General features: G+C 39.7%; 1 protein-coding gene across 3 annotated transcripts in view; it reads left to right on the top strand.

Moving 5' to 3' along the window:
• NIPAL2 (NIPA like domain containing 2) overlaps window positions 1-26,286 on the top strand; it is a 109,046-nt gene that overhangs the window by 58,094 nt on the left and 24,666 nt on the right. For all 3 annotated transcript variants that reach the window (XR_001886250.1, XR_001886251.1, XM_017875301.1), the window contains exons 5-6: window positions 13,270-13,391; window positions 23,454-23,550. Coding sequence is in view for 1 of the 3 variants with exons in the window: in XM_017875301.1 (XP_017730790.1) it covers window positions 13,270-13,391; window positions 23,454-23,550 (219 nt within the window). In the remaining 2 variants the exon portion in view is untranslated. The remainder of the gene's footprint in view (window positions 1-13,269; window positions 13,392-23,453; window positions 23,551-26,286) is intronic.

Below are 26,286 nucleotides of genomic sequence, written 5' to 3'. Positions count from 1 at the left end.
GTGGGCAAAGGATATGAACAGACACTTCTCGAAAGAAGACATTTATGCAGCCAACAGACACATGAAAAAATGCTCATCATCACTGGCCATCAGAGAAATGCAAATCAAAACCACAATGAGATATCATCTCACACCAGTTAGAATGGTGATCATTAAAAAGTCAGGAAACAACAGGTGCTGGAGAGGATGTGGAGAAATAGGAACACTTTTACACTGTTGGTGGGACTGTAAACTAGTTCAATCATTGTGGAAGACAGTGTGGCAATTCCTCAAGGATCTAGAACTAGAAATACCATTTGATCCAGCCATCCCATTACTGGATATATACCCAAAGGATTATAAATCATGTGCTATAAAGGCACATGCACACATATGTTTATTGTGGCACTATTCACAATAGCAAAGACTTGGAACCAACCCAAATGTCCAGAAGTTATAGACAGGATTAAGAAAATGTGGTACATATATACCATGGACTACTATGCAGCCATAAAAAGGGATGAGTTCATGTTCTTTGTAGGGACATGGATGAAGCTGGAAACCATCATTCTCAGCAAACTATTGCAAGGACGGAAAACCAAACACCGCATGTTCTCACTTAAAGGTGGTAATTGAACAATGAGAACACTTGGACACAGGAAGGGGAATATCACACACCGGGGCCTGTCGTGGGGTGGGGGAAGGAGGGAGGGATAGCATTAGGAGATATATCTAATGTAAATGACGAGTTAATGGGTGCAGCACACCAACATGGCACATGTATACATATGTACAAACCTGCATGTTGTGCGCATGTACCCTAGAACTTAAAGTATAATAAAAAAAAAAGAAAGAAAGAAAAAAGGTGAAAAGAAATGACCAATACCTGAGTTTTATAAACTAAAAATTAGTTCCTAGATACATTATTTTTCTCATTTATCAAGTGACTTAAGGGAACTTTCAATCCTTTTATCTAGTATCTGTCATCTTTTATAGTTAATGGTTGAATAATGATGAAATTAACCTAAGGTATTTAATGACAGAATGCAGATATAAAGGGGGATTTGCAAACTAATCTTGAATATTCGTGATAAAAGGATGATTAAGACAGAATCCCTGTCCTGAAATAATTTATAGTCCATGATAAAATATATTCATAAATAAGTTTTTTTTAAGTAGAAAAGAATATGTGCCATAATGCTATGAGTCTTTAGTTTAGAAGTGTTTCTGAATTAGCACTGCTGAGATTTTGGGCCAGATCATTCTTCATTGTAGGGGCTGCCCTGTGCACTGTAAGATCTTTAAGATCCCTCCTGACCTTTACCCACTAGATCCCTCTAACATCCTCCCACTCAGTTATGACAACCAAAAATGTCTCCAAACATTCTGAAATGTCCCCTAGGGGACAAAATACTCAGGTTTAGCTCTGTTCTTCTCTAGCTGAGAAGATCAGAGAGAATTTTTTACAGCAGAGATAACATTTGAATTGGTTCTGACAGCTGGGCAGGACAGGCAGAGGCTACATCCAATAATTTGGAGGAGAACATACAGAGGGAATAACATGAGAAATGTTAACAAAGGTACGAAAAGGTAAAGTAAATTTCTATTTCATACTCCACCATAACTCTTGCCTGTAAGGCTTAGGAAAAAAGTAAATGTAAGTTGTAACTATGGAAAGGAAGAAATAAAAATATCAATATGTACAGTTTATTTTATTATATACTTAGAGAGCGCATTATCAACTAAACATTACCAGAAGCAATAAACCAGCTCTCAACATTAAAGGATCTAAATTAAACTGACTCTCATAACTTCAGATCTGGATTCAACTCTGGCTATCAACTGTATGGGCAACCTAGTATTACTTAACTTCTCTAAGCCTCACTTTTCTGACAAATATATAAGATAGTTTTGAAGATCAAATTAATTAATTCATATATAAGTACTTTGGAAAATGCAAAGCTTTGTCAATATAATTGTCATAATTTCTATTACCACTTTCATTGCTGAGAGATTCCTAAGAGGTAGTACTAAAAATGCAATATAAGGAAGGAGAAATACACACACACACACACACACACACACACACACACACATATCAAGAAAACAAACTAACAAAATAAAACTTTTAAGTAATTATTTGGGATTCTTTGCTAATTCCTCACCTTTTTTTTTTCTATTGAGATAGAGTCTTGCTCTTTTGCCCAGGCTGGAGTGTAGTGGCGTGATCTCAGCTTACTGCAACCTCCACCTCCTGGGTTTAAGCAATTCTCCTGCCTCAGACTCCCAAGTAGCTGGGATTACAGGCACATGCCACCATGCCCGACTAATTTTTGTATTTTTAGAGAGACAGGGTTTCACCATGTTATCCAGGCTTGTCTCAAACTCTTGACCTCATGATCCACACACCAGTGCCTCCCAAAGTGCTGGGATTACAGGTGTGAGCTATCGTGCCTGGCCTACTTCCTCATCTTTTAAAAGCAGCTAACATTTATTAAACATTTACTCTTGCCAAATACTATGTTAAGTGTTTTGCATGGATTATCTCATTTGAATGTAGGAACAATCCATTTACAGAAGCAAAATCTGATACTTAGAAAGGTTAAGTAACCTGCCCAAGGTCATATAACTAGTACATGGTAGACCAGTATCCTAACAATGGCAATCTGGTATAGCTATAGTATAAAGTTAGGGTGAGTCTTTAGTATCAGAAAGCTGTTATGTAACCTTATATAACCCTTCTCTTTTTTCTTTTTTAAGGCCACACTGGAGGAACCTTATGTAACTTTTGCAAAGTTACATAAATAAGCTTTTAAGCTTCAATTTTCTAATCTTTAAAATAAAGATAATATTACATACCTCACAGGATTAAATGAGTTCATATATGTAAAACTCTTACAACAGAGCCTATCACATAATGTGTTCAATAATATTAGCTATAATTGTCATTATGACTACTACCACCACCACCCACCACTGTACTCTACTAATTAATCAGAGGAAACCTTGATTAGGACATTTTTGCCAACTTTAGGAATCCAGGTAACCTTTCCCACAACTCTGATTGGGTGCTTTGTTTTGTTTTTTCCTACCTAACTTAATGCTTTTGGAGTAGGGCCATGTAACTCATAAGTCATATTTATTTCATACCATAGTTAAACATGACCAATTTTTGCCTTTAATCTAGTGTCCTAGGAATGAAAAAAGGGTTGAGTCACCTATTCTATACCCTTGCCTCCAACAAGTGATATCCTAAGATTATCATTATCTGAGATGTAGCAACCCACTTCATACCTAGGGAAGTCCAAGGAAGGACTTTTCCCCAACCCCTCTCAGAAATGTGTCAAGTCACATGTATTTGCTCTGAGCCTTTGTTGCCGTTGCCTTGAGAAAATGTAGCTTTTCCTGTTAAAAGCAAAAAAAAAAAGCATCTTTTACTTCCTAGGGACTAAAACTAAACAGGGAAAAGAGTAGTTAGTGGGGTTTTTTAAAGATTAACACATGAACATGCTAAAAATTAAATTATCAAAATGTGTAGAGGAAGATCATTTATTTTTCCCTGTTTCGAGCAAATGGAAGTTTGTTTTTCATGATGGAACAAATGAAGATTTGGGGACCATGTGGAAACAAGCTGAACTAATTTATTGCCAAATGTTACTCTGTGACTATGAAGCTTTTCACCACTAGTCTCAAAAAATGACCTCACAAAGCTATGTCTGAAAGCAATCGCCAAGTATTATTAAGTCAATGACAGGTTTTGGACTGTGCTCTGATTCTTAGTGGATTAATTATTTTAATGATTATTTTTCCTTTAAAAAGTAAAAGCACCAGATTTCTCTCCCCTTCAATCAGCTGAAAACTATAGGATTTTCTTCCCTCTTCTCCCTTAGACATCAAAAGCACCAAATCATCTGTGAGATCCCAGTTGATTTAAAACCAGATAGAGTCATCATAGAAACAAAAATGACAGTCAACTCATCAGCAATTTCCAGAGACCAGCAATTTGATTACTTCAGGTCACCTAGAAAGGGTTTCCCTAAATAGAATATCACGAGATTAATAGTGAGAGGAGGGCTATTTCCTTCCTTCCATTTCCCACCCCAGAAGTCAGCTTGATTTGGAGCCAGTGTCTAGAATACTAAACTAGCTAAATGCCCCATTGTCTGTGGTTGAGAAGACAGATTGACTGTTTTGGTTGCAGAGCTGCCTCAAGAATGGGAGCCTTTCTGATGGACTACTTGAATTCACCACATCATTGAGATTTTCAATTGAGGGCTTCTTCAAGGTTTTGCTACCATAAGCCTGATGAATCCAGAGAGATTGTACTTATGGGAGGGTATTCCCAAATGGTTTGATGTTAAGGAGTCCAATTTATTCTTTGACTCCTGTTATCCCACAAAAGCAATAACTGGACTCCCACTGACCAGGAGATATATTGCAGGAACCAAAGGGATTAGACTGCAATCTTGGTTGCAGTCAGGTTAGCTGAATAAGAAACACTCTTAAGGTTCCTAAAAGTCAGGTCAGACCAGATTCCAGAAGTCAGCAAATGGGCAGTTAATATTAAGTAGCATCCAGCTGGAGAGTGGACAAAATTCAAGAAGATTTCAGGTTTTAGTTCCGGGAAAGAGGAGCTTGGGAACCAGGATATCTGTTGTGGAAGAACTGTGCAAGTAGATCTTAGATTCCAAGACTTGCACAGGTGAGGGACTCCACAGGTTAGAGGTGCCTGTGAACAGAACCTTCAGAAGGAGCCTGATTCTGGGGTGTTTTCCTCCAACCACATTCTTGGTGCACAGGTATCTATAGAGGAATTTTGCAACAGAACACTAGTAGCCTCCTGAAACAAAGGCATGCTCACAGCTGGATCCAGTTAAATGTCAAGTATTTCCCAAAATATAAAATATTCCCCCAAAACACTATTTCAGTGCAATATAAATGGTCAAATATGTTTAGAAAATATGACAACCACATCCTCCTCTGGGAGATTTACAGTGAATGCTAATACATTAGGATCGGAGAGGTTTTCCAGTAAAAGAATGATTTAAGTTTGTTTAATTCACCTCTTCTCAAATACATTTGCCTTGGGACCTTTTTTGGTGGAGCATCTGTCTTACGAAACTGGTTCCAGGGAATACCAGTTTGGGAATACTCTTCTCTTCTTTTTTTTTTTTTTTTTTTTTTTTTTTTTTTGAGACGGAGTCTCGCTCTGTCACCCGGGCTGGAGTGCAGTGGCCGGATCTCAGCTCACTGCAAGCTCCGCCTCCCAAGTTTACGCCATTCTCCTGCCTGAGCCTCCGGAGTAGCTGGGACTACAGGCGCCCACCACCTCGCCCGGCTAGTTTTTTTTGTATTTTTTTAGTAGAGACGGGGTTTCACCATGTTAGCCAGGATAGTCTTGATCTCCTGACCTCGTGATCCGCCCGTCTCGGCCTCCCAAAGTGCTGGGATTACAGGCTTGAGCCACCGCGCCGAATACTCTTCTAAAGGAAATTTAGGGCCAGAAATATTACCTGAGACCAGTCAAGGACCCCAGGGACCTTTGCCGGGAACAATCAATTTCTTTTATCCCCAGTGAGGATGCTGCATACGGCCTCAGGTTGTGCTCTGTACAGCTCCTAGGGGTGCCACTCATACAGGCTTCAATGTAAATGACAGCCCTGAGCTGTCCATTCAGTGGCCTTGATTCTTAAGGCAAATAAGAGGCAGTGGAGTATAATAGTTAAGAAAATAGACTACCTAGGTTCCAATCCCAGCTCTCCTCTTCTTAGCTGGAAAATCCCAGGCAAAATAACTATTTCTTCTGTGGCTCAATTTCCTCATTTGTCAAATGTAGATGGTAACAGTTTAAGAGTATACATTATATACTATTCATATTATATGTCATATACTATACAACCTATGTATAGTAAAAGTTGTAACAGTATAATAACACAAGGGTAAATCATTTTCACAGATTTGTTGGAAGGATTAAATTAGTTATGTATAAAGCATTTAGAACTGTGCTTACAAGTATTAGTTATTACTATTATAGTTATCATTATCATCACATTTTAGCATGATGCTGATTATACCATAACTCTCATGTCAGCCATACACATCTATGAACTCAATAATTTTAAGAACAACACCTAAAAAAAATTATTACTGGCTGGGCATAGTGGCTCACACATGCAATTCCAGCACTTTAGGAGGCCAAGGTGGGAGGATCACTTGATACCAGGAGTTCGAGACCAGCCTGGGCAAAATGGCCAGACCCTATCTCTACAAAACTTAAAATTTAAAAAGTAGCCAGTCATGGTGGCACATGCCTGTAGTTCCAGCTACTCAGGAGGCCAAGATGAAAGGATCACTTGAGCCCAGAAATTCGAGGCTGCCGTGAGCTATGATTGCATCACTGTACTCCAGCATGGGCAACAGAGTGAGACTGTGTCTCTATTTAAAACAAAAAAGATTACATTCCCTTGGCATATGCCCTCCCAGTATAACTAGTGTATCTATTATAAAAGGCAGGGATTTGCTTGTTTACCTGTTTTGCACAAATATCAAGTTTATAGGGAGAGGTTATTTTTTTAAATATTTGTGTATGTTATCAAGCTAAATCTAAGATTCCCAACAGACCATTATAGACTTCGAAGTGACTTGAGTTGTATATGATGAGAAAAATGTATTTGCTGCAAGTTTGGGCATGAGGACAGAGGATGGCATCCCATGCCTGTATTGTGTGTAGCATCTAGCATCTAGACATTGCCTCTTACCTGCAGCTTACCCACAGCTGTCTGGCTGCTGTTTTATGTCCCCTCCAATATCCAGATCTTGGGACTCTATGCACCAGTTTCTTGAGGCTAGCTGTGGGTAGCAAACATAAGACTGCTATTTTTTCCTTCTTCTTTGTTATGTCTGTTAGTTATGCCATGTCCTTCTTTCTGTTTTCTTTGAAAACCAACAGCGAGAAGTCTTTGCTAGGCATTCAGAAAACACCAGCCAATTCCTTCCTGCTCACTCCTTCCATTATCAAATTGGGTTATCTCCTTAGAGATAGCCCCAGTGATGGTCCCTGATCTTCCCAAGGCTATAATATTAGAGATACAATTTTGGACTAATTTTTAAGCTTAACTCAGATGGCCATTGGCTCATGGCAGGCAGTCAGCATCCTGAGATGGATCTATCCAGGATCCGCTGTCACATCAGGCCTCTCAGTGGGCTTTGAAGCATATTCAGTTCCCTAGACTGGCCTCTTGCAGAGCCAAATTCCTGGGATTTTGCAAGTATGATGACTTAATTTGTACCTAGAGATGAGGAAACTGAGTCACAATGGAGTAAATAACTTGCCTAAGCTCTTCCAGGTAGCAAGTAGCAGTGAAATGTGAATTTTATGAGGGCAGTTTCAGCTTGGATTAGACTCCTGGGATCCAAGTCTTGACCTAAAATGTATCATTTCCCTGGGTGAGGAACATGTTGGTGATACCCTGCTTCCTTTTGGATCTTACATGTCCAGACAAAGGAGGTGGAGCAAGATGGCTGAATAGAAGCCTCTGCCAATCGTCCTGCCTGTAGGAACACCACATTTTACAACTATCTAAACACAAAAAAGCACCTTCATAAGAACCAAAACTCGGGTGAGCAATCACAGTACCTGGTGTTAACTTCATATTGCTGAAAGAGGCTCTGAAGACGGTAGGAAGGACAGTCTTGAATCACCAACACCACCTCTCCCACATCCGCCAGCAGTGGCCAAGTGGCACAGAGAGTCTGTGCACTTGGAGAAGAAGAGCACAGTGATTATGGGACTTTGCGCTGGAACTCAATGCTGCCAACACTGACTAGAGCTCAGCTGATGGCCACAGAGGGAGCATTTAGACCAGCTCTATCCAGAGAGGAATCAACCACCCCAGAGGTGTGAACTTGAGTTTTGGCAAGCCTTGCCACCGCAGGCTAAAATTTCTCTGGGGTGCTAAATAAACTTGAAAGGCTGCATGGCCACAAGAACTGCAACTCCTAGGCAAGTCCTGGTGCTGTGCTAGGATTAGAACCAGTGGACTTGAGGGGCATATGATCCAGTGAGACAACAGCTGGGAAGCCAAGGGAGTGCAGACGCCACTCCTCCCCCAGCCCCAGGCAGCACAGCTCATAGCTCTGGGAGAGCCTCCTTTCTTGCACTTGAGGAGAGGAGAGAGAATAAAGAGGACTTTGTCTTGCAACTTGGACACCAGCTCAGCCACAGCAGGATAGGGCATCAGGCAGAGTCCTGAGGTCCCCATTCCAGGCCCTAGCTCCTGGATGACATTTCTTGACACACCCTGGGCCAGAAAAGAAGCCACTGCCTTGAAGGGAAGGACCTAGTCCTGGCAGGATTCATCATCTGCTGACTAGAGTATTTGGGCCCTGAATAATCAGCAGTGGCAGCCAGACAGTACTCACCATGAGCCTTGGGTGAGACTCAGAGATGTATTAGTTTCAGGTGTGGCCGAGCATATTCACAGCTGTGGTGGCTGTGGGGAAGGACTCCTTCTGCTTAAGAAAAGGAGATGAACAAATAAAAAGTATTTTGTCCTGTAGCTTAAGTACCAGCTTGGCCACAGCGGGGTAGGGTGCCAAGAGGGCTCTTGGGGTCCCTGATTCCAGGTCTTGGCTCTTGGATGACATTTCTAGACCTACCCTGAACCACAGGAGAGCCCACTTCCCTGAAGGGTAGTGCCAGGCCTGGCAGCATTCACCATAAGCTGACTGAAGAGCCTTTGGGCCTTATGTGACTATTGGCAGTACCCTGGCAGTACCTGAGGGTGGTGGACAGAGGAAAGACTCCTCTGCCTGGGGAAAGGGGAGGGACAAGTAGAAAGGACTTTGTCTTGTGGTTTTGGTGTCGACCTAGCTGCAGTAGAATATAACACCAGGTAAATTTCTAAGGTTTCTGACTCCAGGCCTGGCTCCTGGACAGCATCTCCAGGCCCACCCGGGGCCTAGCGGAACTTGTCACCCTGAAGGGAAGGATACAAGCCTGGCTGGCTTTGCCACCTGCTGATTGTAGAGCCCTAGGGCCTTGAGGAAACATAGGTGGTAGCCAGGCAGTGGATAGAGCAGGCCTTGAGCAAGATCCAATGCTGTGCTGGCTTCAGGTCTGACCTAGTGCAGTCCCAGTGGGAGTGGCCACAGGGGTGCTTATGTCATTCCACCCCTCGCCCCCAGCTCCAGGCAGTTCAGGACACACACACACACACACACACACATACACACACACACATACATACAGAGAGAGAGAGATTGTTTGGGAGAAAGTAAGAGAAGAGAACAAGAGTCTTCTCCTGTTAATCCACATAATTCATCCAGATCTTATCCAAGACCACCAATATGGTACCTCTACAAATATTCAAGAACTACAACATTACTGGGCTTGGAGTGCCCCCTAATGTAGATATGGCCACAGTGACCAAAAACTTAGATCACAACACCCAAGTTCATTAAAATACCCAAAAAGTCTTCCGAAGAAGGAGGGTACAGACAAGCCCTGACTGCAAAGACTACAATAAATATCTAACTCCTCGATGCCCGGACACTGACAAACATTCACAAGCATCAAGACCATTCAGGAAAACATGACCTCACCAAACAAACTAAATAAGGCACTAGGGACCAATCCTGGAGAGGCAGGGTTATGTAATCTTTCAGACAGAGAATTCAAATAGCTGTTTTGAGGAAATTCAAATAAATTCAAGATAACGCAGACAAGGAATTCAGAATCCCATCAGATAAATTTAACAAAGAAATTTTTAAAATTCAAAAGAATCAAGCAGATATTCTGGAGTTGAAAAATGCAACTGACATACCAAAGAATGCATCAGAGTCTCTTAACAGCAGAAATGATCGAGGAGAAGAATTAGTGAGCTTGAAAACAGGCTATTTGAAAATACAGTCAGAGGAGACAAAAAAAAAAGAATAAAAAGGAACAGAACACACTTACAAGATCTAGAAAATAGCCTCAAAAGAACAAATCTAAGACTTATTGGCCTTAAAGAGGAGGTAGAGGAAGAGAGGATTAGAAAGTTTATACAAAGGGATAATAATAGAGAACTTCTCAAACCTAGAGAAAGACATCAATATTCATATACAAGAAGGTTATAGAACACTGAGCAGATTTAACCCAAAGAAGACTACCCCAAGGCATTTAATCATCACACTCCCAAAGGTCAAGGATAAAGAATCCTAAAAGCAGCAAGAGAAAAGAAACAAATAGCATACAAGAGAGCTCTGAGACTTCTGACAGCAGACTTTTCAGAGGATCTTACATGTCCAGATTACTCCTTTTGGTAAACAGTCCAGCAGAAGGTAAACTAACAAGTTTCCTCAGTCAGAAATCTGTGTCTTTCAAAAGAAGGAATATATGTAACTTTACTGAAATAAAAATAGCAGGAACTGATATCTCATATCACTTTTAGAAAAAGGTGGAATATAAATAAATTTAAAAGGAATTTATTTAAGGAAGTGCAAATAACTAACACGAAAAATGTGCATATGACTCATAAAGGGAACAGTAAATCACATAAATATAAATGACGCCAAATAAACCAGCATACAACTGGTGGCAGTTGTCCAGAACTGCCTTTGTAATTATTGCAGATAGCCGAAATAAAAATTATTAAGAAGAAAGAATGTGTGACCTGCTGAATTGCCATAAAGTTACTTAGCAGATGCACAGTGATGTGAGGCCCAAAAGAAATAATATATGTGAAAGGAACTTAGAAAGTACAATTGCAGCCGGGCATGGTGGCTCACTCCTGTAATCCCAGAACTTTGGGAGGCGGAGGTGGTCAGATCACCTGGGGTCAAGTGTCCGAGACCACCCAGGCCACCATGGTGAATCCCCGTCTCTACTAAAAATACAAAAATTAGCTGGGCGTGGTGACACGTGCTTGTAGTCCCAGCTACTCAGGAGGCTGAGATAGGAGAATCACTTGAACCCAGGAGACAGAGGTTGCAGTAAGCTGAGATCACACCACTGCACTCCAGCCTGGGTGACATAGCAAGACTCTGTTTCAAAAAAAAAAAAAAGAAAGAAAGAGAGAAAGAAACAAGGAAGGAAAGAAGGAAGGAAGGAAGGAAGAAAGGAAGGAAGGAAGGAAGGAAGGAAGGAAGGAAGGAAGGAAAGAAGGAATAACTGTAAAAGCATCAGCCATTTTATATTTTTTAAAAGTTTTGAAATGCAATGAAATATACCCCATAAATATATACACCTCCTATGTACCCACAAAATTAAAATTTTAAAAGAAATGCAATGAAGATATACATTGATAGGGACAGACATGGAAGGCAAAAGCAGACGTGGATGTGAAGTAGGGAGGGATATGTCGGGATGTGAAACAGGGACAATATTGGAAAGTTATTCAGTAAACAATACTACCTCCGTGAGATAGAATACCAGTAGACTTAAAGAGAATGACACCACCCTGCATATACTGATGTGAAGTATCCTCCAAAATGTTCTAAGTAGAAAAAAAAAGCAAGATACAGAAAAGCTTATATAATATGCAATTATTTATGAAAAAAAAACTCATGCACACTTTTTTATATGCACATGCATAAAACATCTCTGAAAAGAAAACCCCAAGAACTAGTGGTGGTAGTGACTTTGAGGAGGAAAACTAGTGAACCATCAGGGTGTATGCGATTTAACTTTTCACCAGTCCACCTTGTGTATTGTTGGAATTTTGCCATATACATGTGTTGCCTACTTGAAACTAAATTTAAATACAAGAAAGTTAATAGAAACTAGATACTATTAGTAGAGATAAAGAAGTATCTGATGGAGGAAATTGATATAACTAGAAATTTGGATTTCACAAAAGAAACACAAGTATCTGAGACATTTTAAAGTATATTAAATGGATTTACGCTACTTTATCATACCAAGTTTAGAAAACAGTTTTTTTAAATCTCTTCCTCCTAGGGACCTACTTTTGAACAATTATGTAATTTTTTTCCAAAGAAAAGATATGACTGACAAATAATTTTCTCCCAAGTTCTTACATATGGTTTTATCATTTGCTTTTATTACAGTGTTTAATAATGTATATTGGTTTTTGTTTCTAAAGTTCTCATTCAAAATAGCTTTAAAGATTGCATATAAACTGTCTTCACAAAGTATTACAGAATAAATCGTTACATTAGAGGAAACTTCCTTGTAGCTTCTACAATACCCTGATTTGCTGTTGTCTAGGTTTTGCGAAAAATCAAATGCTATTTGTTTCCAAGAACTAGAGTTCAAAACCTAAGTCATTTGCATAAGAGGAACAGGAAATTGGTGCCTTCAAATTGTGAGACTTTGTAGACAAACCAAATTGTTTCAGGTTGGAGTCAATGTTGGTTATAAATTATATCCACAATAGCACTGACCTCAGAGATGAAACAAGTTGAAGTATGTTTTCAAGTGTGCTATCTAAAATACACTACTTATATCAGGGTTTTTTTCAGGCTGCTAATTATATATAAATAAGCACTTTTCAACATTATTTGGAAAGGCAAGTCCTCCCTTCACCCCTTCTTTGGTGGCCTCACCCCCAACCCCTCTTCTGTCATTTTAAGTAATGCTAAACCGATGGCAGTAACACACTCCTTACATAGGTTTATGACGTGGTTTCTATTTTATTTTATTTTATTAAGCTAACCTTGGAATTCTATATTCTAGACTGGATTAATTAAACTCCCATAGCAAAGCCAGCGTTCACCTTTGTTATTGCTGCTAAAACGAATCCAATAAATGGCAGTGATTAAAGATACTCATTACCAGAGTTTCAAATTATTAAATCACCTGAGTGTGTTGAAGTCTCCAGGGATGAGTGAGTGTAGAGCAGATCATCACGTGATGGGTTTCCCTGTCCTCTGGACTGTGCCATCTAGATCTAGACAGATCTAGACATGTCTAGATCCATCATGCACTTACTGGCCCATGAGGAAACGGTCAGCTTAGGATGTGTTTTCACATCTTCATAGCACATATACTGATCTTCCCGATCACTGGGAAAAGCTTCCCTGAAGAGACCGGGAGTTGTCCAGAACAACAGAGAAAAATTGGAGGTTATGTCCTACCCCATCCATCCCCCAGCTCTATTCCCCTGTAAAGGGAAAGCCTTCAGGTGAATGTGGATGCTATCCAGGGATGGTTTGATGAAACGGAGTATAATAGGGAGGGGCGACTGGCACTTTTACAAGTAATGCTCAGTCTCTAGGCATTGTCTGCGTCAACAAAAAGCTTTAGGTTGGTTTCAATTTGGTTTTTCTTTTCAATTTTATTTAAAGGTATGACACTGGCATTTGCAGGAACATATTTACTGGTGAACTTTGCTCCAAATATAACTCAGGCAATCTCAGCAAGAACAGTGCAGTATTACTTGGTCGGATGGCAGTTCCTGATCTATGTGGTAAGAATTCTAAATATTTTACTATCCCCAAATCTGTATTATCCAGACCACCAGTACATGCAGATATTAGAGAACATAACCTTTTCCTTACCAGCACTAACATCTTATTAAAATCTAAATGTATTTGACTGACACCAAAGTATTTGAAATACTAAGTCAGCCATAGAAGCACCCTTAGTTTCCCAGGTATCCTTTCCTGGAACAATTTCCACATCAATTAATCCAGCAAGTTCCAAAGCAACATGTTTTAGGTTAACTCAGAGTAAAACAAAACATTCCCTTCCAAGTTGAAGGGACAATACTTGAGGACACATTTTGCTTTACTGAACTTTATTCAAAATAGGGGTTCTCTTCAAAAAAGTCCTTGTTTTTTATGGCTGCATAGTATTCCATGATAGATATGTGCCACATTTTCTTAATCCAGTCTATCATTGATGGATATTTGGGTTGGTTCCAAGTCTTTGCTATTGTGAATAGTGCCGCAATAAACATATGTGTGCATGTGTCTTTATAGTAGAATGATTTATAATCCTTTGGATAAATACCCAGTAATGGGATTGCTTGGTCAAAAGGTATTTCTAGTTCTAGATCCTTGAAGAATTGCCACACTGTCTTCCACAATGGTTGAACTAATTTACACTCCCACCAGCAGTGTTCCTATTTTTCCACATCCTCTCCAGCATCTATTGTTTCCTGACTTTTTGATGATCACCATTCTAACTGGCGTGAGATGGTATCTCATTGTGGTTTTGATTTGCATTTCTCTAATGGCCAGTGATGATGAGCATGAGGGATAGCATTAGGAGAAATATGTAATGTAGGTGATGGGTTGATGGATACAGCAAATCACCATGGCATGTGTATACCCATGTAACAAAACTGCACATTTGGCACATGTATCCCAGAACATAAAGTATAATAATTTTTTTTAAAAACTTGATAGATGTAGACAAACTGCCCTCCAGAATTTCCATATTCATTTATATTCCCATTAGTACTGTCAACCAATACAAAATATTTAAACTTGTATATTTCTCTTTTATTATACTTTAAATTTTATATCTTTAATTTTCCAGTGAAAAGATTAAAGTGATTTATTAATTTTTTTAAAGTCCTTGTTGAGATCAATGCCACAGATTATCTGAGAGGAGCACACAACAGTACTACAATGCCAACAGATGTGTAAAAGAATCAAATGAGGCTGGGCACAGTGGCTCACGCCTTTAATCCCAGCACTTTTGGAGGCCGAGGTGGGCAGATCACTTGAGGTCAGGAGTTCGAAACCAGCCTGGCCAACATGGTGAAACCCCATCTCTACTAAAAATACAAAAATTAGCGGGAGTGGTAGTACACACCTGTAAACCGAGCTACTTGGGAGGCTGAGGCAGGAGAATCGCTTGAACCTGGGAGGTGGAGGTTGCAATGAGCCAAGATGGTGCCATTGCACTGCAGCCTGGGCGACAAGAGCGAAACTTTGTCTCAAAAAAATAAAAAGAATGAAATGAGCTGGTAGAGAAATATGAAGGTGTTAACTGGGTTATCTCGCTTGATGCAGTGGCTGTATCTGTAGGTATAAAGAGAATATGATCAAAAGGGTTGATATGCAACTTGTCACAGAAGTTGGTACAGATTGGGGAATAATAATATTCTAGGAAGGGTAGGTAATAAGAAGAAAGCTGGGACAGTCTAGCTGAGCATTTAACCAAGAACCGGTTTGGTAAAATAGTTGTGAAAACAGTAAAAAGAATCAGGCTGGGCATGGTGGCGTACGTCTGTAACCCAACAGTTCGAGAAGCCAAGGTGGGAGAATTGCTTGAGCCCAGGAGTTTGAGACCAGTCTGGCAACATGGCAAGACCTCATCTCTACAAATAATTTTAAGAATTAGCCAGGCATGGTGGTATGCACCTGCAGTCCCAGCTACTGGGAGTTGAGATGAGAGGATCTTGAGCCCAGGAGGTCAAGGGTGCAGTGAGCCATGATTGCAGCTGTGCACTCCAGCCTGGGTGACAGAGTGAGACCCTGTCTCAAGATAAAGAAACAAAAAAAGAATCCAAGCACACAGAATTATACACTATTAGGATTAGAAGTGACCTCAAACGCTAACTGGTCTAACCTTCTGCCATTAAAACAGGTAAAATAGTACGATCCTACTTTATATGCCTAGTATTGAAAAGTGTGACATTGGCATTTACAGGGATGTGTCTACTGATTAAATTTGCTCTAAGTACATGACTGAAGCAGTTCCTAGTGTGTATGACAAGAATTCTACATATCCTACCATTTCTGATATGTATTCTGACCACTAGAACACAAATATCTACAGATCTTTTCACTTTCATTTCCTTTTCTACTCCTTTCTCTTGCCCTACAAAGATACTTAGGTTTCTCTATTTTAAAAAAATTCTCATACACTGCACACCCTTTTAATAAACTGCCCAATTTCACTCCTGCCATTTACTACCAAGAATGTCTTCAAATAGTCTACTCTTGCTGGCCCTGTCCACTTCCTCAGCTCCCACTGACTCTTCACTCATTCCAATCTGTGGATGGGTCTGTGGGTCAAAGGAGGTAGGGGATTTTGCCAGTAGAGGGAACAGCAGACAGATATAATAGCACTGCATTATGTGGCTGGAGGGGCTCACTGGTCAGATTTGTTTATTAGGAGGAGCTTGTAGCCACAGTGTTGATGATTAACAGAAAGGAGAGGCAGCCTTGTTAAGAGGCTGCTGACACAGTCCAAGCAAGAGATGATGGAAGCCTGAATTAATGCAATGGGAATGGGAATATAGAAAAGGACCAAGTTCTAGAGGCTTTACATTCCCAACAGGAAGGGGACTAGGAGTGACGAATTAGGGTGTAGGAGAAGTCTGGAGAAGTAAATCCCTCTCCATGAATTGCCAAAGGAATTGCTTTTTTTGATCCTGATTCTTCTCGAACCTTATGCAGCATTTACTCCCTGGCCCATGATCTTCTAGAACCTCTCTCCTCCTTGCTCCCTCCAAATGTTTTCCCTGTTGCTCTTCTTCCTCTCTAACTAATCCATGCCAGACTCTTGAGCACCTCCTCTTCCTCTGCCTCACTTCTATTGATGCTGCACACTCTTCCAAGGTCTTCTAAAAGAATCCCATTGCCCACCCACTAGCACCCTTTTTAAAGACTTCTTAATCCAGACCTACCTCTCCTTCCCAGGCACCTCCTGGGCTCCAGATCTATATTGTCATCTGTCCACATATTACTCATCCCTGCCTGGGCGTCCCATCATCTCCTCAATTGTAACGTATCAAAAAACAAACTATCTTCTCTCCCAGACTCTCTCTTCTCTTCCATGTCAGCCTCCCATACTGGAAACCTAAACTACACATGACTTCTCCTCCACCCTCATTCCTCACTCCTGCCCCTGATCCTTTTGGAAATGTAAAGTCTCTTGAACTTGACCCCTTTTTCACATTCCCATTCCTGTTGCATTAACTCAGGCTTCCACCATCTCTTGTTTGAACTGTGTCAGCAGGCTCTTAACAAGGCTGCCTCCCCTGTTGTTCATCAACACTGGTACAAGCTCCTCCTAATAAACAAATCTGACCAGTGAGCCCCCTCTGGCCATATAAGGCAGCGCTGTTGTACCTGTCTGCCTCCCCTACCTCCTTTGACCCACAGCCCCATCTCCTTATGACCTCTGAAAACTTACCCTCATGGGCATGGCTCAGATTGGACCTCTTTATCTATTTACCTGCCTGTCTTATTTCAGAAGACCCTGCACTTCTTCAGGACATGAACTTGTACTGGTTGATCAATGAATCAATCAGGCCATCAGTCACAGTGCCCTGCCTATTTAAATCCCTGATCCTCATCTGTTATGGCCCCAAAATCTATTTTCATAGGCCTTATTTCTACCCTAGTGCTGTCACTTCCTAGCTCTTCCCTCACCCCTGCCTTCCTTCAGCCTTTAAGATTGGGCTTCCCAACTCAGATCGCCTTCCTTGGGTCTGTCATACTTTGTGTCAACCCCTCTGCTCCATTTATCTTCCTACTTCTATGCCGCACTCAGTTCTTTAATTATTACAGCTTTTGTCAGTCAATGATAAGCACTAGATCTCTGTGATTTACTTCTGTCTTTTATACTTTACAGAAAATTTCATGATAGTCCAGACTTGAAGCCCTACCAACAAATTATTACTCTTTGCCTACCAAATTATTATTATTATTACTCTTTGCCTACCAAAAAATTATTACTCTTTGCCTACCAAATTATTACTCTTTACCTACCAACAAATTATTACTCTTTGCCTGCAGGCAAAATAATTCTTCATCTAGTTAAGAAAAGGGTCACATAGCCTGAAACCAGAAAATTAATGGCATGAGTTAAATCCTTTGTATATTAAAGATGCATCAAGATTTATTTCCTGGAATAAACAGCATTGTTTAATGATGCTATATCTTGTATTGTTTTAACACCAGAGAAAACATTTGAAGAGATCCAAACTACTTTTATTAAACTGTGTATTTCCACAAAAGTACTGAGATGAGTTGCAGTTTGCCATTTTCCAAAATCAACTCTTAAAATAAATTTATTCATCCATTTATTCACTCATCCATTAAGTGGTGATTAGACACCAAGTTTAGAGACAGGAATTCCCGTAGCAGGAATTTTACAGTTCTGGGAGAAACCCATCTATATATGAAAAATCATATTAAGATAAAGAAAGTATATTTGAAAGTAAATCCACAGAGAAAAATGTAAATAATTTCAGGTATTTATAACATAGCATAAAATAAACCTTTAATAAAATTACTTTTGAATAACACTGTTGGCATTAGACCCTAAGGGGAATAGATCTATATTATATTCATTTGTAATTTAATCCATTATATAATTGCATCTCTAAAGACTCTAGAAGTGATGCATTTTATACTAAGATTGTGAGCTGAAATTTGGTTTGAATCTGTTAAACACCTAAGTAATATTTAATCCTCAGATATGGCAAATTCTATGCTTTTCTGCAAGCCCTGACTGCAAAGATAATAATTACAGTAATTAAGACTATTCTTTGACATATCATTCATCTAACTCTATGTATTATACCAAGTATAAATAAGAGCACCTGAATTGGCTTTCGGGACTGATCAAATAACTTCTAAAATATTTATAAGCCTGAATACCTTTTATATTTCTCACAAAAGGAATTATAATATTGCGGCACCCACTGGCTCACATCAACCCCTTGTTTTGCGTGTTTGCGTGCCCCAGACAGATGTCTGTTTTTCCTTCAAGGCTTACATTAAATGGAAGCCTCACAGGGACAAGGTTCAGTAGCTTTTCCTCTGATCTGGTACAGAAAAGAAAGGAGGGAAGATTTGAGAAGCCCAGTGCATACCAGCCAGAGAAGAATAAAGTGCCCTCCACTCACTCACTAAAACAGCCTTTCCCAGCCTGTCTGCCGCAGACGGACAATCCCAATCCTTGCCAAAACACAGAGGAATGGGATTTTCAAGGTCAAACTAGGTGAGGAAAATTCTGCATAACATGGCCTGTCTGAGAAATTCATCATCTCTGTTAGCTATGTTAAAAGCCAGAAGTCCTGTAAGAATGAGAAAGGTTTGATTTTGTTCGTCCTACATGCCCCAGGCTACTTTGACCATGAGGCCCTTTTCTTGGAAGGATCTTTTGTTGAGTAATACCTATGAGCAAACGTGTTCTGCAAAAACCACGTTAGAAAATGCAGCCCTAATTCTCAATTACTTCATGTTCTTTGGCAGGCTTGGTCATGGCTATTTTGCTCACCCAGATTTTCCAAAAGACTATTCAAATGGAAACCTCTTTTGTGAAGATAAAATCCTTCACAAAATAATCTGCACATTGCTCATTTTCTCTCAGACAAAAAAATTAAATCAGCAGATGCTGGGGCCAAGCCTGTCATTTGGTGTCATCCTGTACCCTAAACCTGATTATTAAGCCAGCCTTTCTGGCAAAACTGTGACAAAATCCACCATCGAGTATTAGAAACCTAAGGGAGAAAACTGTATGTTTTTATAGGACATCAATATCTATGGCATGATGTTATTTGCTTTATTGTCTGAATGCAAATAGCACTTGTGCATCCACACAAGAGTCCACCTCTTTGGTAGCAGCAGCCACTCTCTGAGTGGCTGAGCCCTACGTCTAGCTCAGATTATATTCTGCTCTTTACCTGCACACTGGCCCTATACATGGGACACTGTTATCCTCTGCGTTTAACGGATGGGGAAGTTGAGGTTGGGGAAGGCCCAGGAACTTGTTTAAGGTCACATAAGTACTAAGTGATAAAGCCAAAACTCAAAACCAGTTTGTTCACTTCTGGGGTGCACATGCCAATACACCTCACTTAATGCCTCTCTGCAGAATTAATAAACTGACCACCAAGGATCAAATCTTTGTCTAAATATGGCCTTAGAGAGAAACTTTGCAGAGCTCATTTCTTTTGGACAGAGAAGCCATATGCTATGGCCATAGGCTATGCGTTTGAGAACTTGGTGAGGCAAGATGAGGTCAAATCGGGCTCAGATATTGGTACTGGCAGTGGGGCATCCAGTGCTAAAATTTTGTCTGTCTCTTTTGCCACACACCCCTTCAGCTGCCAGTGCTCTTTGTATTAGGTTGGTGCAAAAGTAATTGAGGTTTTTCCCATTGAAAGTAGTTATTTTCAGTGGGAAAAATTGAAAATTGTCTGCTTTTCCTTCAAGGCTTACATTAAATGGAAACCTCACAGGTACAAGGCCCAGGAACTTTTCCTCTGATCTAGTACAGAAAATAAAGGAAGGAAGAATTGCACCAACCCACCAACCTAATACAAAACCCCTTTGCTATGTAAAGTAACATCTTCACAGCTTCTGGAGATTAGACCAGGGACTCCTATGGGGCCATCATGCTGCCTATCAGAGCTGCATCATTTTGCCCCTCTGAGCCTCAGTTTTCTCACCTGTAAACCGATGATAGCACCTACCTCCTAAGTGATTTTGAGGATTCAATGAATTCGTAACAGGAAGCTCTGAGAACAGCGCACGAGTGAGGGGGACTCAGTAAGTGCTGTTACTTTTTCTAACCTGTGAGATTGCAATCAATAATGCAGCCTCTTCCTGGGGCACCGCAACCTGCAGAAATCACGGCTTCTTTAATATTGATGTTTTCAGGGAGAAAAAAAAAAATGTTGCTAGAAAAAAATCAGCATTAATTCATACTGCTTTAATATTTTATTCCTAGGAGCTGTGTGACTTCTTGCCACAAGGCAGAACCAGGGCAACTATAGTTATTCTGTGAATAATGGGAACTCATGTTTTATTTATCTGAAGCCACAGAGATGGAATTTGCCCACACATGAAAAAAGTCATACATGGTTTCTAGAACTGATAACAAATACCTGCAAAAATTAATAATCAGCATGATAATCGATTTACCTAACAGGCTCTGTGTGTTAACGCAGGAAGAGCTTTCTTTTCTCCCACAACAAATACAGAGGCCCAAACGCTGCTGTGAACTGTCTATAATTGTCTCATGTGAGAAATGGAAGCCTGTGGTGGAGGGGAGACCAGGCCCAGAGGGATATTTCTGTTAACAATTGGCGAAATGCACAGAAATTAGGACATCCAATGTTTCGATGGCCATTTTAGGGAAGGCAAAGAGATACAAGTTTAATAGCTTTTGTAGCACTACTCAATTAAATTAAAGGTCTGGCAAATAAGTCCCGTAAGAAACAGTTAAAATAATTGGTTTAATTTACCAGGAGAAGAAAAGACAAAGAAAAGGGATGATTTCATCTTCCATATTAGATGAAAAGGTTTTTTAATGAGGAAGATAAGGGCCTGCTGTTTCCCATGCCCACAAAGGATTAGAGAAAAAAACAAACCCACAAGCAAATCCTTGAATGGAAACAAATTTAAGTTGATTTAGAGAAGGCGTTGTAGGTAGAATGCATTCCTATAAATAGTGAGGTCCCTAACTCCTGTGGTTAAAAAAAAAGAGAAAAAAAATTAGTGATGGTACTGTCTGCTGTTAGAAGAGTAAACATTCATACTTACGAATTCAGCCCAAGAATACCATCTCGTCAAAAATAATAGCCTGGGCTGGGCGCAGTGTCTCATGCCTATAATCCCAGCACTTTGGGAAGCCGAGGCAGGTGGATCACTTGAGGTCAGGAGTTCAAGACCAACCTGGCCAACATGGCAAAACCCTGTCTCTACTAAAAATACAAAAATTAGCCGGGTGTGGTGGCAGGCACCCATAATCCCAGCTACTTGGGAGGCTGAGGCAAGAGAATCACTTGAACCCAGGAGGCAGAGGTTTAAGTGATCCGAGATCGAGCCATTACACTGTAGTCTGGGCAACAGAGTGAGACTCCATCTCCAAAAAAAAAAAAAAAGTTAAAACAAAAGTAAAACTGAGAACTCAAAATTACACTAAATTTCTTAAGGACAGGAACATTTTAGACTTTTAGTCAATTAATATTTATTGAACAGTCACTTTTTCAGACATTAAGTCTTTTTTGGCGACTTATTCATAATAAATTTGAGGTGTGATTTACTCATTAATTCCATCAATTCTCATTGAGTGACCAACTGTGTGCCAGGCACCAGATATTGAGTGGCAAAAAGAGTGGGTAAGATTCCTGTTCTAGGGCTGGCATTCCAGTAGGGAAGACAGACAAGAAACACATAAACATATGAACAAGAAATGATGATGGCAAAATGCTCCACAGCAACCTGAAGCTGGGGGTGTGACAGGATAATGAGTGGCTCCGTTAGATCAGAAGAGTCAGAGAAGAACTCTCAGAGAGGTGGCATTTGACCTGTGAGCTGAGTGACTTGGAGGAGCCATTGTGCAAAGATCAGTGAAAGAGCATTCCAGGCAGAGTGAACAGTTAGTGCAAAGGCCTACAGGCAGGAGCAATCTGAAGATTGCAAAGAACTAGGAAAAAAAAAAAAGAATTTTTAAAAATTGCCATGAGGCTGGCACAGAGTGGACCATCCAGGAGTGAGTGGTACAAAGTGAGGTCCAGGGAGTTGCCTAAAACTTTGTGATCCAGAAGGGAGTTTGGATATTATTCTAAATGTGGTAGGAAACCACAGGAGGTTTCAGCAAAGTAATGAATGGGTCTAGTTTATATTTTTACTATATGCATCATCCTGGAAGAATGTCACAAATATAATACATGGCGAAAAAAAGCAAACAAGTGAAAGCAAGTGTGAGTCCACTTGTATAAAGTCCAAATGTGCAAAAATAAACTGGGTACCATTTAGGGACACATAGAAATGTGATAAACTATAAAGAAAGTGAATAATAAACACAAATTTTCAGCGTAGTGATTCCTGGGGAGGTTGAAGGAGGAGGGGAGTGCAGCTGGAGAGGGGCACATGAGCAACTTCAGAGGTGTCAGTAGGTTCTGTTTGTTAGTTTGGGTAGAGAATCTGTGAGTGTCTGTCATATTATCTAAATCCCTTTGATGTGTATCATATATGTTCTCCATGAATAAAATATTTCATTATCCAAATTGTGTTTTTAAATGATTCCTCTGGCTGTGGAATGGCTGGATTATAGAGAGGCAAGAGTAAAATCAGAGATGAGTTAGAAGCAAATGCAGCTGTCTAGAGAGGAAGGCAGGGAGTGAGGGAAAGGGAGGGGTTTGGGGTTTGTGCAACAGGGAGTGTGGGAATGCTACTAACTGGAGGGCAAAGGCCCTGAAGGAACAAGCTGGGAAGGTAGAGAATCAAGTGGGAAGTGTTACCCACATTACTGTGGCATGTCTATTAAACATGCATATGGAAATGTCCCATAGATACTTGGGGAAATGAGGCTGAACTTCCAGGGAGGTTAGGACTGGAGATCTAGATTGGTCATCACTGGCGGAGAGGGGTGTTCGAGCTCCGGGTCTGGATGGCCGAGGTGCTTATGCTGCTCTCCTGTGTCGTCCTTAAGAACCTCAGTCACCCTCAACTCTCATATGAGAACTGCTACAAAAATCAAAATGAGAAGTGTGACATTGTGAAGATTTTGTGTAGAATAACTTACTCTTTTTCATCTTTTTCATTTCTAGATTTTAGAAATATTAATTTTCTGCATTCTCCTATATTTCTACACAAGAAAAGGAATGAAGCACATGGTGATTCTGCTAACCCTGGTGGCAATTCTAGGTAAAGGCATATTTTGTTTTCTTACTCTTTAATTGAGCTGTGCTGAGTCATAAATGAGGTTTGAAGGAAAATACTTAAGCATTCTACTCCTTTCTCATTGTTTATATTTTTCAGCTCTGATCTACAGGAAGAAACTGAGTCTGAATTATAAAAATTATACATTGCCTGTCCATTACTGCAATTGGTTAGATATTTAATTCTTTTAAAAATACATTTAAGGATTTTTCGCTTCTTGATAACTTTATTTGCTCCCTGACAATTTGAAGATATTTTGTTAATAAGTAATTGAAAATCTTAAAAGAGAAACAAATTAATGATCCCAATTGAAACTCTTGTGTCAGGAATTGGTTAGCAAGACCTATACTATTAATATTTTCTTTAAAAACTTTGTAATATGACTAATAGGAAATGTAGATGTAAGCAGTATGATTTTCTTAAATACCACATTTCTTGCATTCATTGTTTACCAACCTATTTACTTTGTTTTTCCAGAGGCACCTTGTTAGAGATGAAAGTAGTGCTTAGATAAGCCCACTATGTACTTTTTAATGTATCTTCACTCCCTTCTCCTTTTCTGTCTCTTTCTGTCTCTCTGTCCCTGCCCCTTTCTCTCTTTCTCTCTCTCTCTTTCCCCCACCCCTACACACACACACTCTCACTCATATATACCAACACTAGGAGATCTCACTAATCATTTAGGAAATTCCCTTTATAAAAATGTATTTGTACATCTTCCTTCATTTCCTCTTTGCCAGTCAGATGGCCCACGCATCGCGTGCTGTTTGCCATGACTTGGAAGGCCGTACTCCTACCCCTGGGGCAGCATGTAGCCTCCATGTTAATGAGCTGCTGGGTTTTCATGTTCCCATCTCATCAACTAATTCTCTCCTTTGTACTAGTAAATTTGTGTTTTTGATAGTTACTTAGAGAAACAAATGTACTCTGTGCTATATTCAGGTATGCTGTAGATCAAGAGAACAGAAAGAGAACTTTATATTTGTTTCTTTCCAAATTACCAAATAGGGAAAACAAAAGCAGACAACTAAGAAACAAAATGTACCTTATATAAGAAAATAATGAAAATGAAGCCAACTTTAAATATGAATGTAAGATAACAGAATTAAGATAATGCGTAGCAGTTATGATAATAAATGTAAATGGAATACGTTTACCTAGTAAAAAAAAAGAAAAAAGAAACATTCTCAAATTGGATGTCAGGGAAACTTCCAGATTGATTTTGAAAATGATTCTGAAGTTGGATTCAGCCAATTTGCACTAGTACAGCTGTAAGGGTTATTAAAATAGCAGCTACCATGCTTCCTTCCCCTAAGATCTCCTCCTCTCAACTCCAGCCCTGTCATAAGTACTAAGACAGGAGCCCTCCAGGACCCTCTTCCAGCAGTGCCAGGGCCAGCACCCTTTCTGATTGGCCCTTGCAGGTTGCAAAGTGTTTTGGCTACATGCATAAATTTTCATCTAAAACAAAATAAATGAGGTTGAAAGTAAAACAAAGCAGGTCATGATATTACTAAATGAAAATTAAGGCAGAAGATATTAAATGAGACAAAAGGGATAATTTATCCTGACAAAAAGAGCACAATCCACAAAAATATCATATCCAACATGCAATAGAAAATCTGCAGAAAATGCAAAACTACATTAACAGAAATATAAGGGGTTTAGGAGACTTCTCTCAGCTCATGGAAGATAATTAGACAGAAAACCATATAAAGACAGAGGATCTGAATAATTAATCATGAACTGGTACCTCTAATATTGAACTCTAAAGCCTGAAAACAGAGAATAAACTTTCTTTCAAGTGCCTGTGTAACATTTACAAAAGTTGATCATATAATTGGCCATGAAGAAATCCTTGATAAATTTCAGGAAGTTGAAAGAGTACAGACCACATCCTCAGATCACGGTGAAATAAAACAGAAAATAATAACAAAATAGAAACCAGTAAAACCCTACCACCTGGAAATGTTAACACTACCCTTAAACTGCAGCTGTGCAAAGTAGAAACCAAGATTTAATTGCAGCATATTTTTAAATTATTATTAAAACACTTAATATTAAACCTAGAGTTTCTGACTAATGCTGTACTCAGAGAAATTGATTGCTTTAAATGTAAGTCAATTAAGCACTCAAGAAATTAGAAAAAATACTGAAATAAAACTAAGGAAAGCAGAAATAATTAATTAAAATTAATTAAAAAGGCAAAAATTAATGAAATAGAAAAGAGAAAAGTAATGGATTTATAACTAAACACAACAATGTGTTCTTAAAAGACAATAAAATAGGCCGGGCACGGTGGCTCATGCCTTAATCCCAGCACTCTGGGAGGCCGATGTGGGCGGATCACGAGGTCAGGAGATCAAGACCATCCTATCCTGGCTAACACAGTGAAACCCCGTCTCTACTAAAAAATACAAAAAATTAGCTGGGCGTGGTGGCAGGTGCCTGTAGTCCCAGCTAATGGGGAGGCTGAGGCAGGAGAATGGCGTGAACCCGGGAGGCAGAGCTTGCAGTGAGCCGAGATCGCGCCACTGCACTTCAGCCTGGGTGACAGAGCTAGACTCCATCTCAAAAAAAAAAAAAAAAAAAAAAAAGACAGTAAAATAGATCCTCCATCAAAAAAAAAAAAAAACCACAAATACTCCAAAATAGAAACGATAGATATGCATATATATAAATTTGAATAAATTGCTTATTTTTTAATGAAAATAACTACGG

Source organism: Rhinopithecus bieti, unplaced genomic scaffold (assembly GCF_001698545.2).
Source record: "Rhinopithecus bieti isolate Rb0 unplaced genomic scaffold, ASM169854v2 scaffold_8760, whole genome shotgun sequence".
Lineage (NCBI taxonomy): Eukaryota > Metazoa > Chordata > Mammalia > Primates > Cercopithecidae > Rhinopithecus > Rhinopithecus bieti.
The sequence above is the reverse complement of the archived record's forward strand: the minus strand, read 5'-3'. Positions and strand labels throughout refer to the sequence as shown.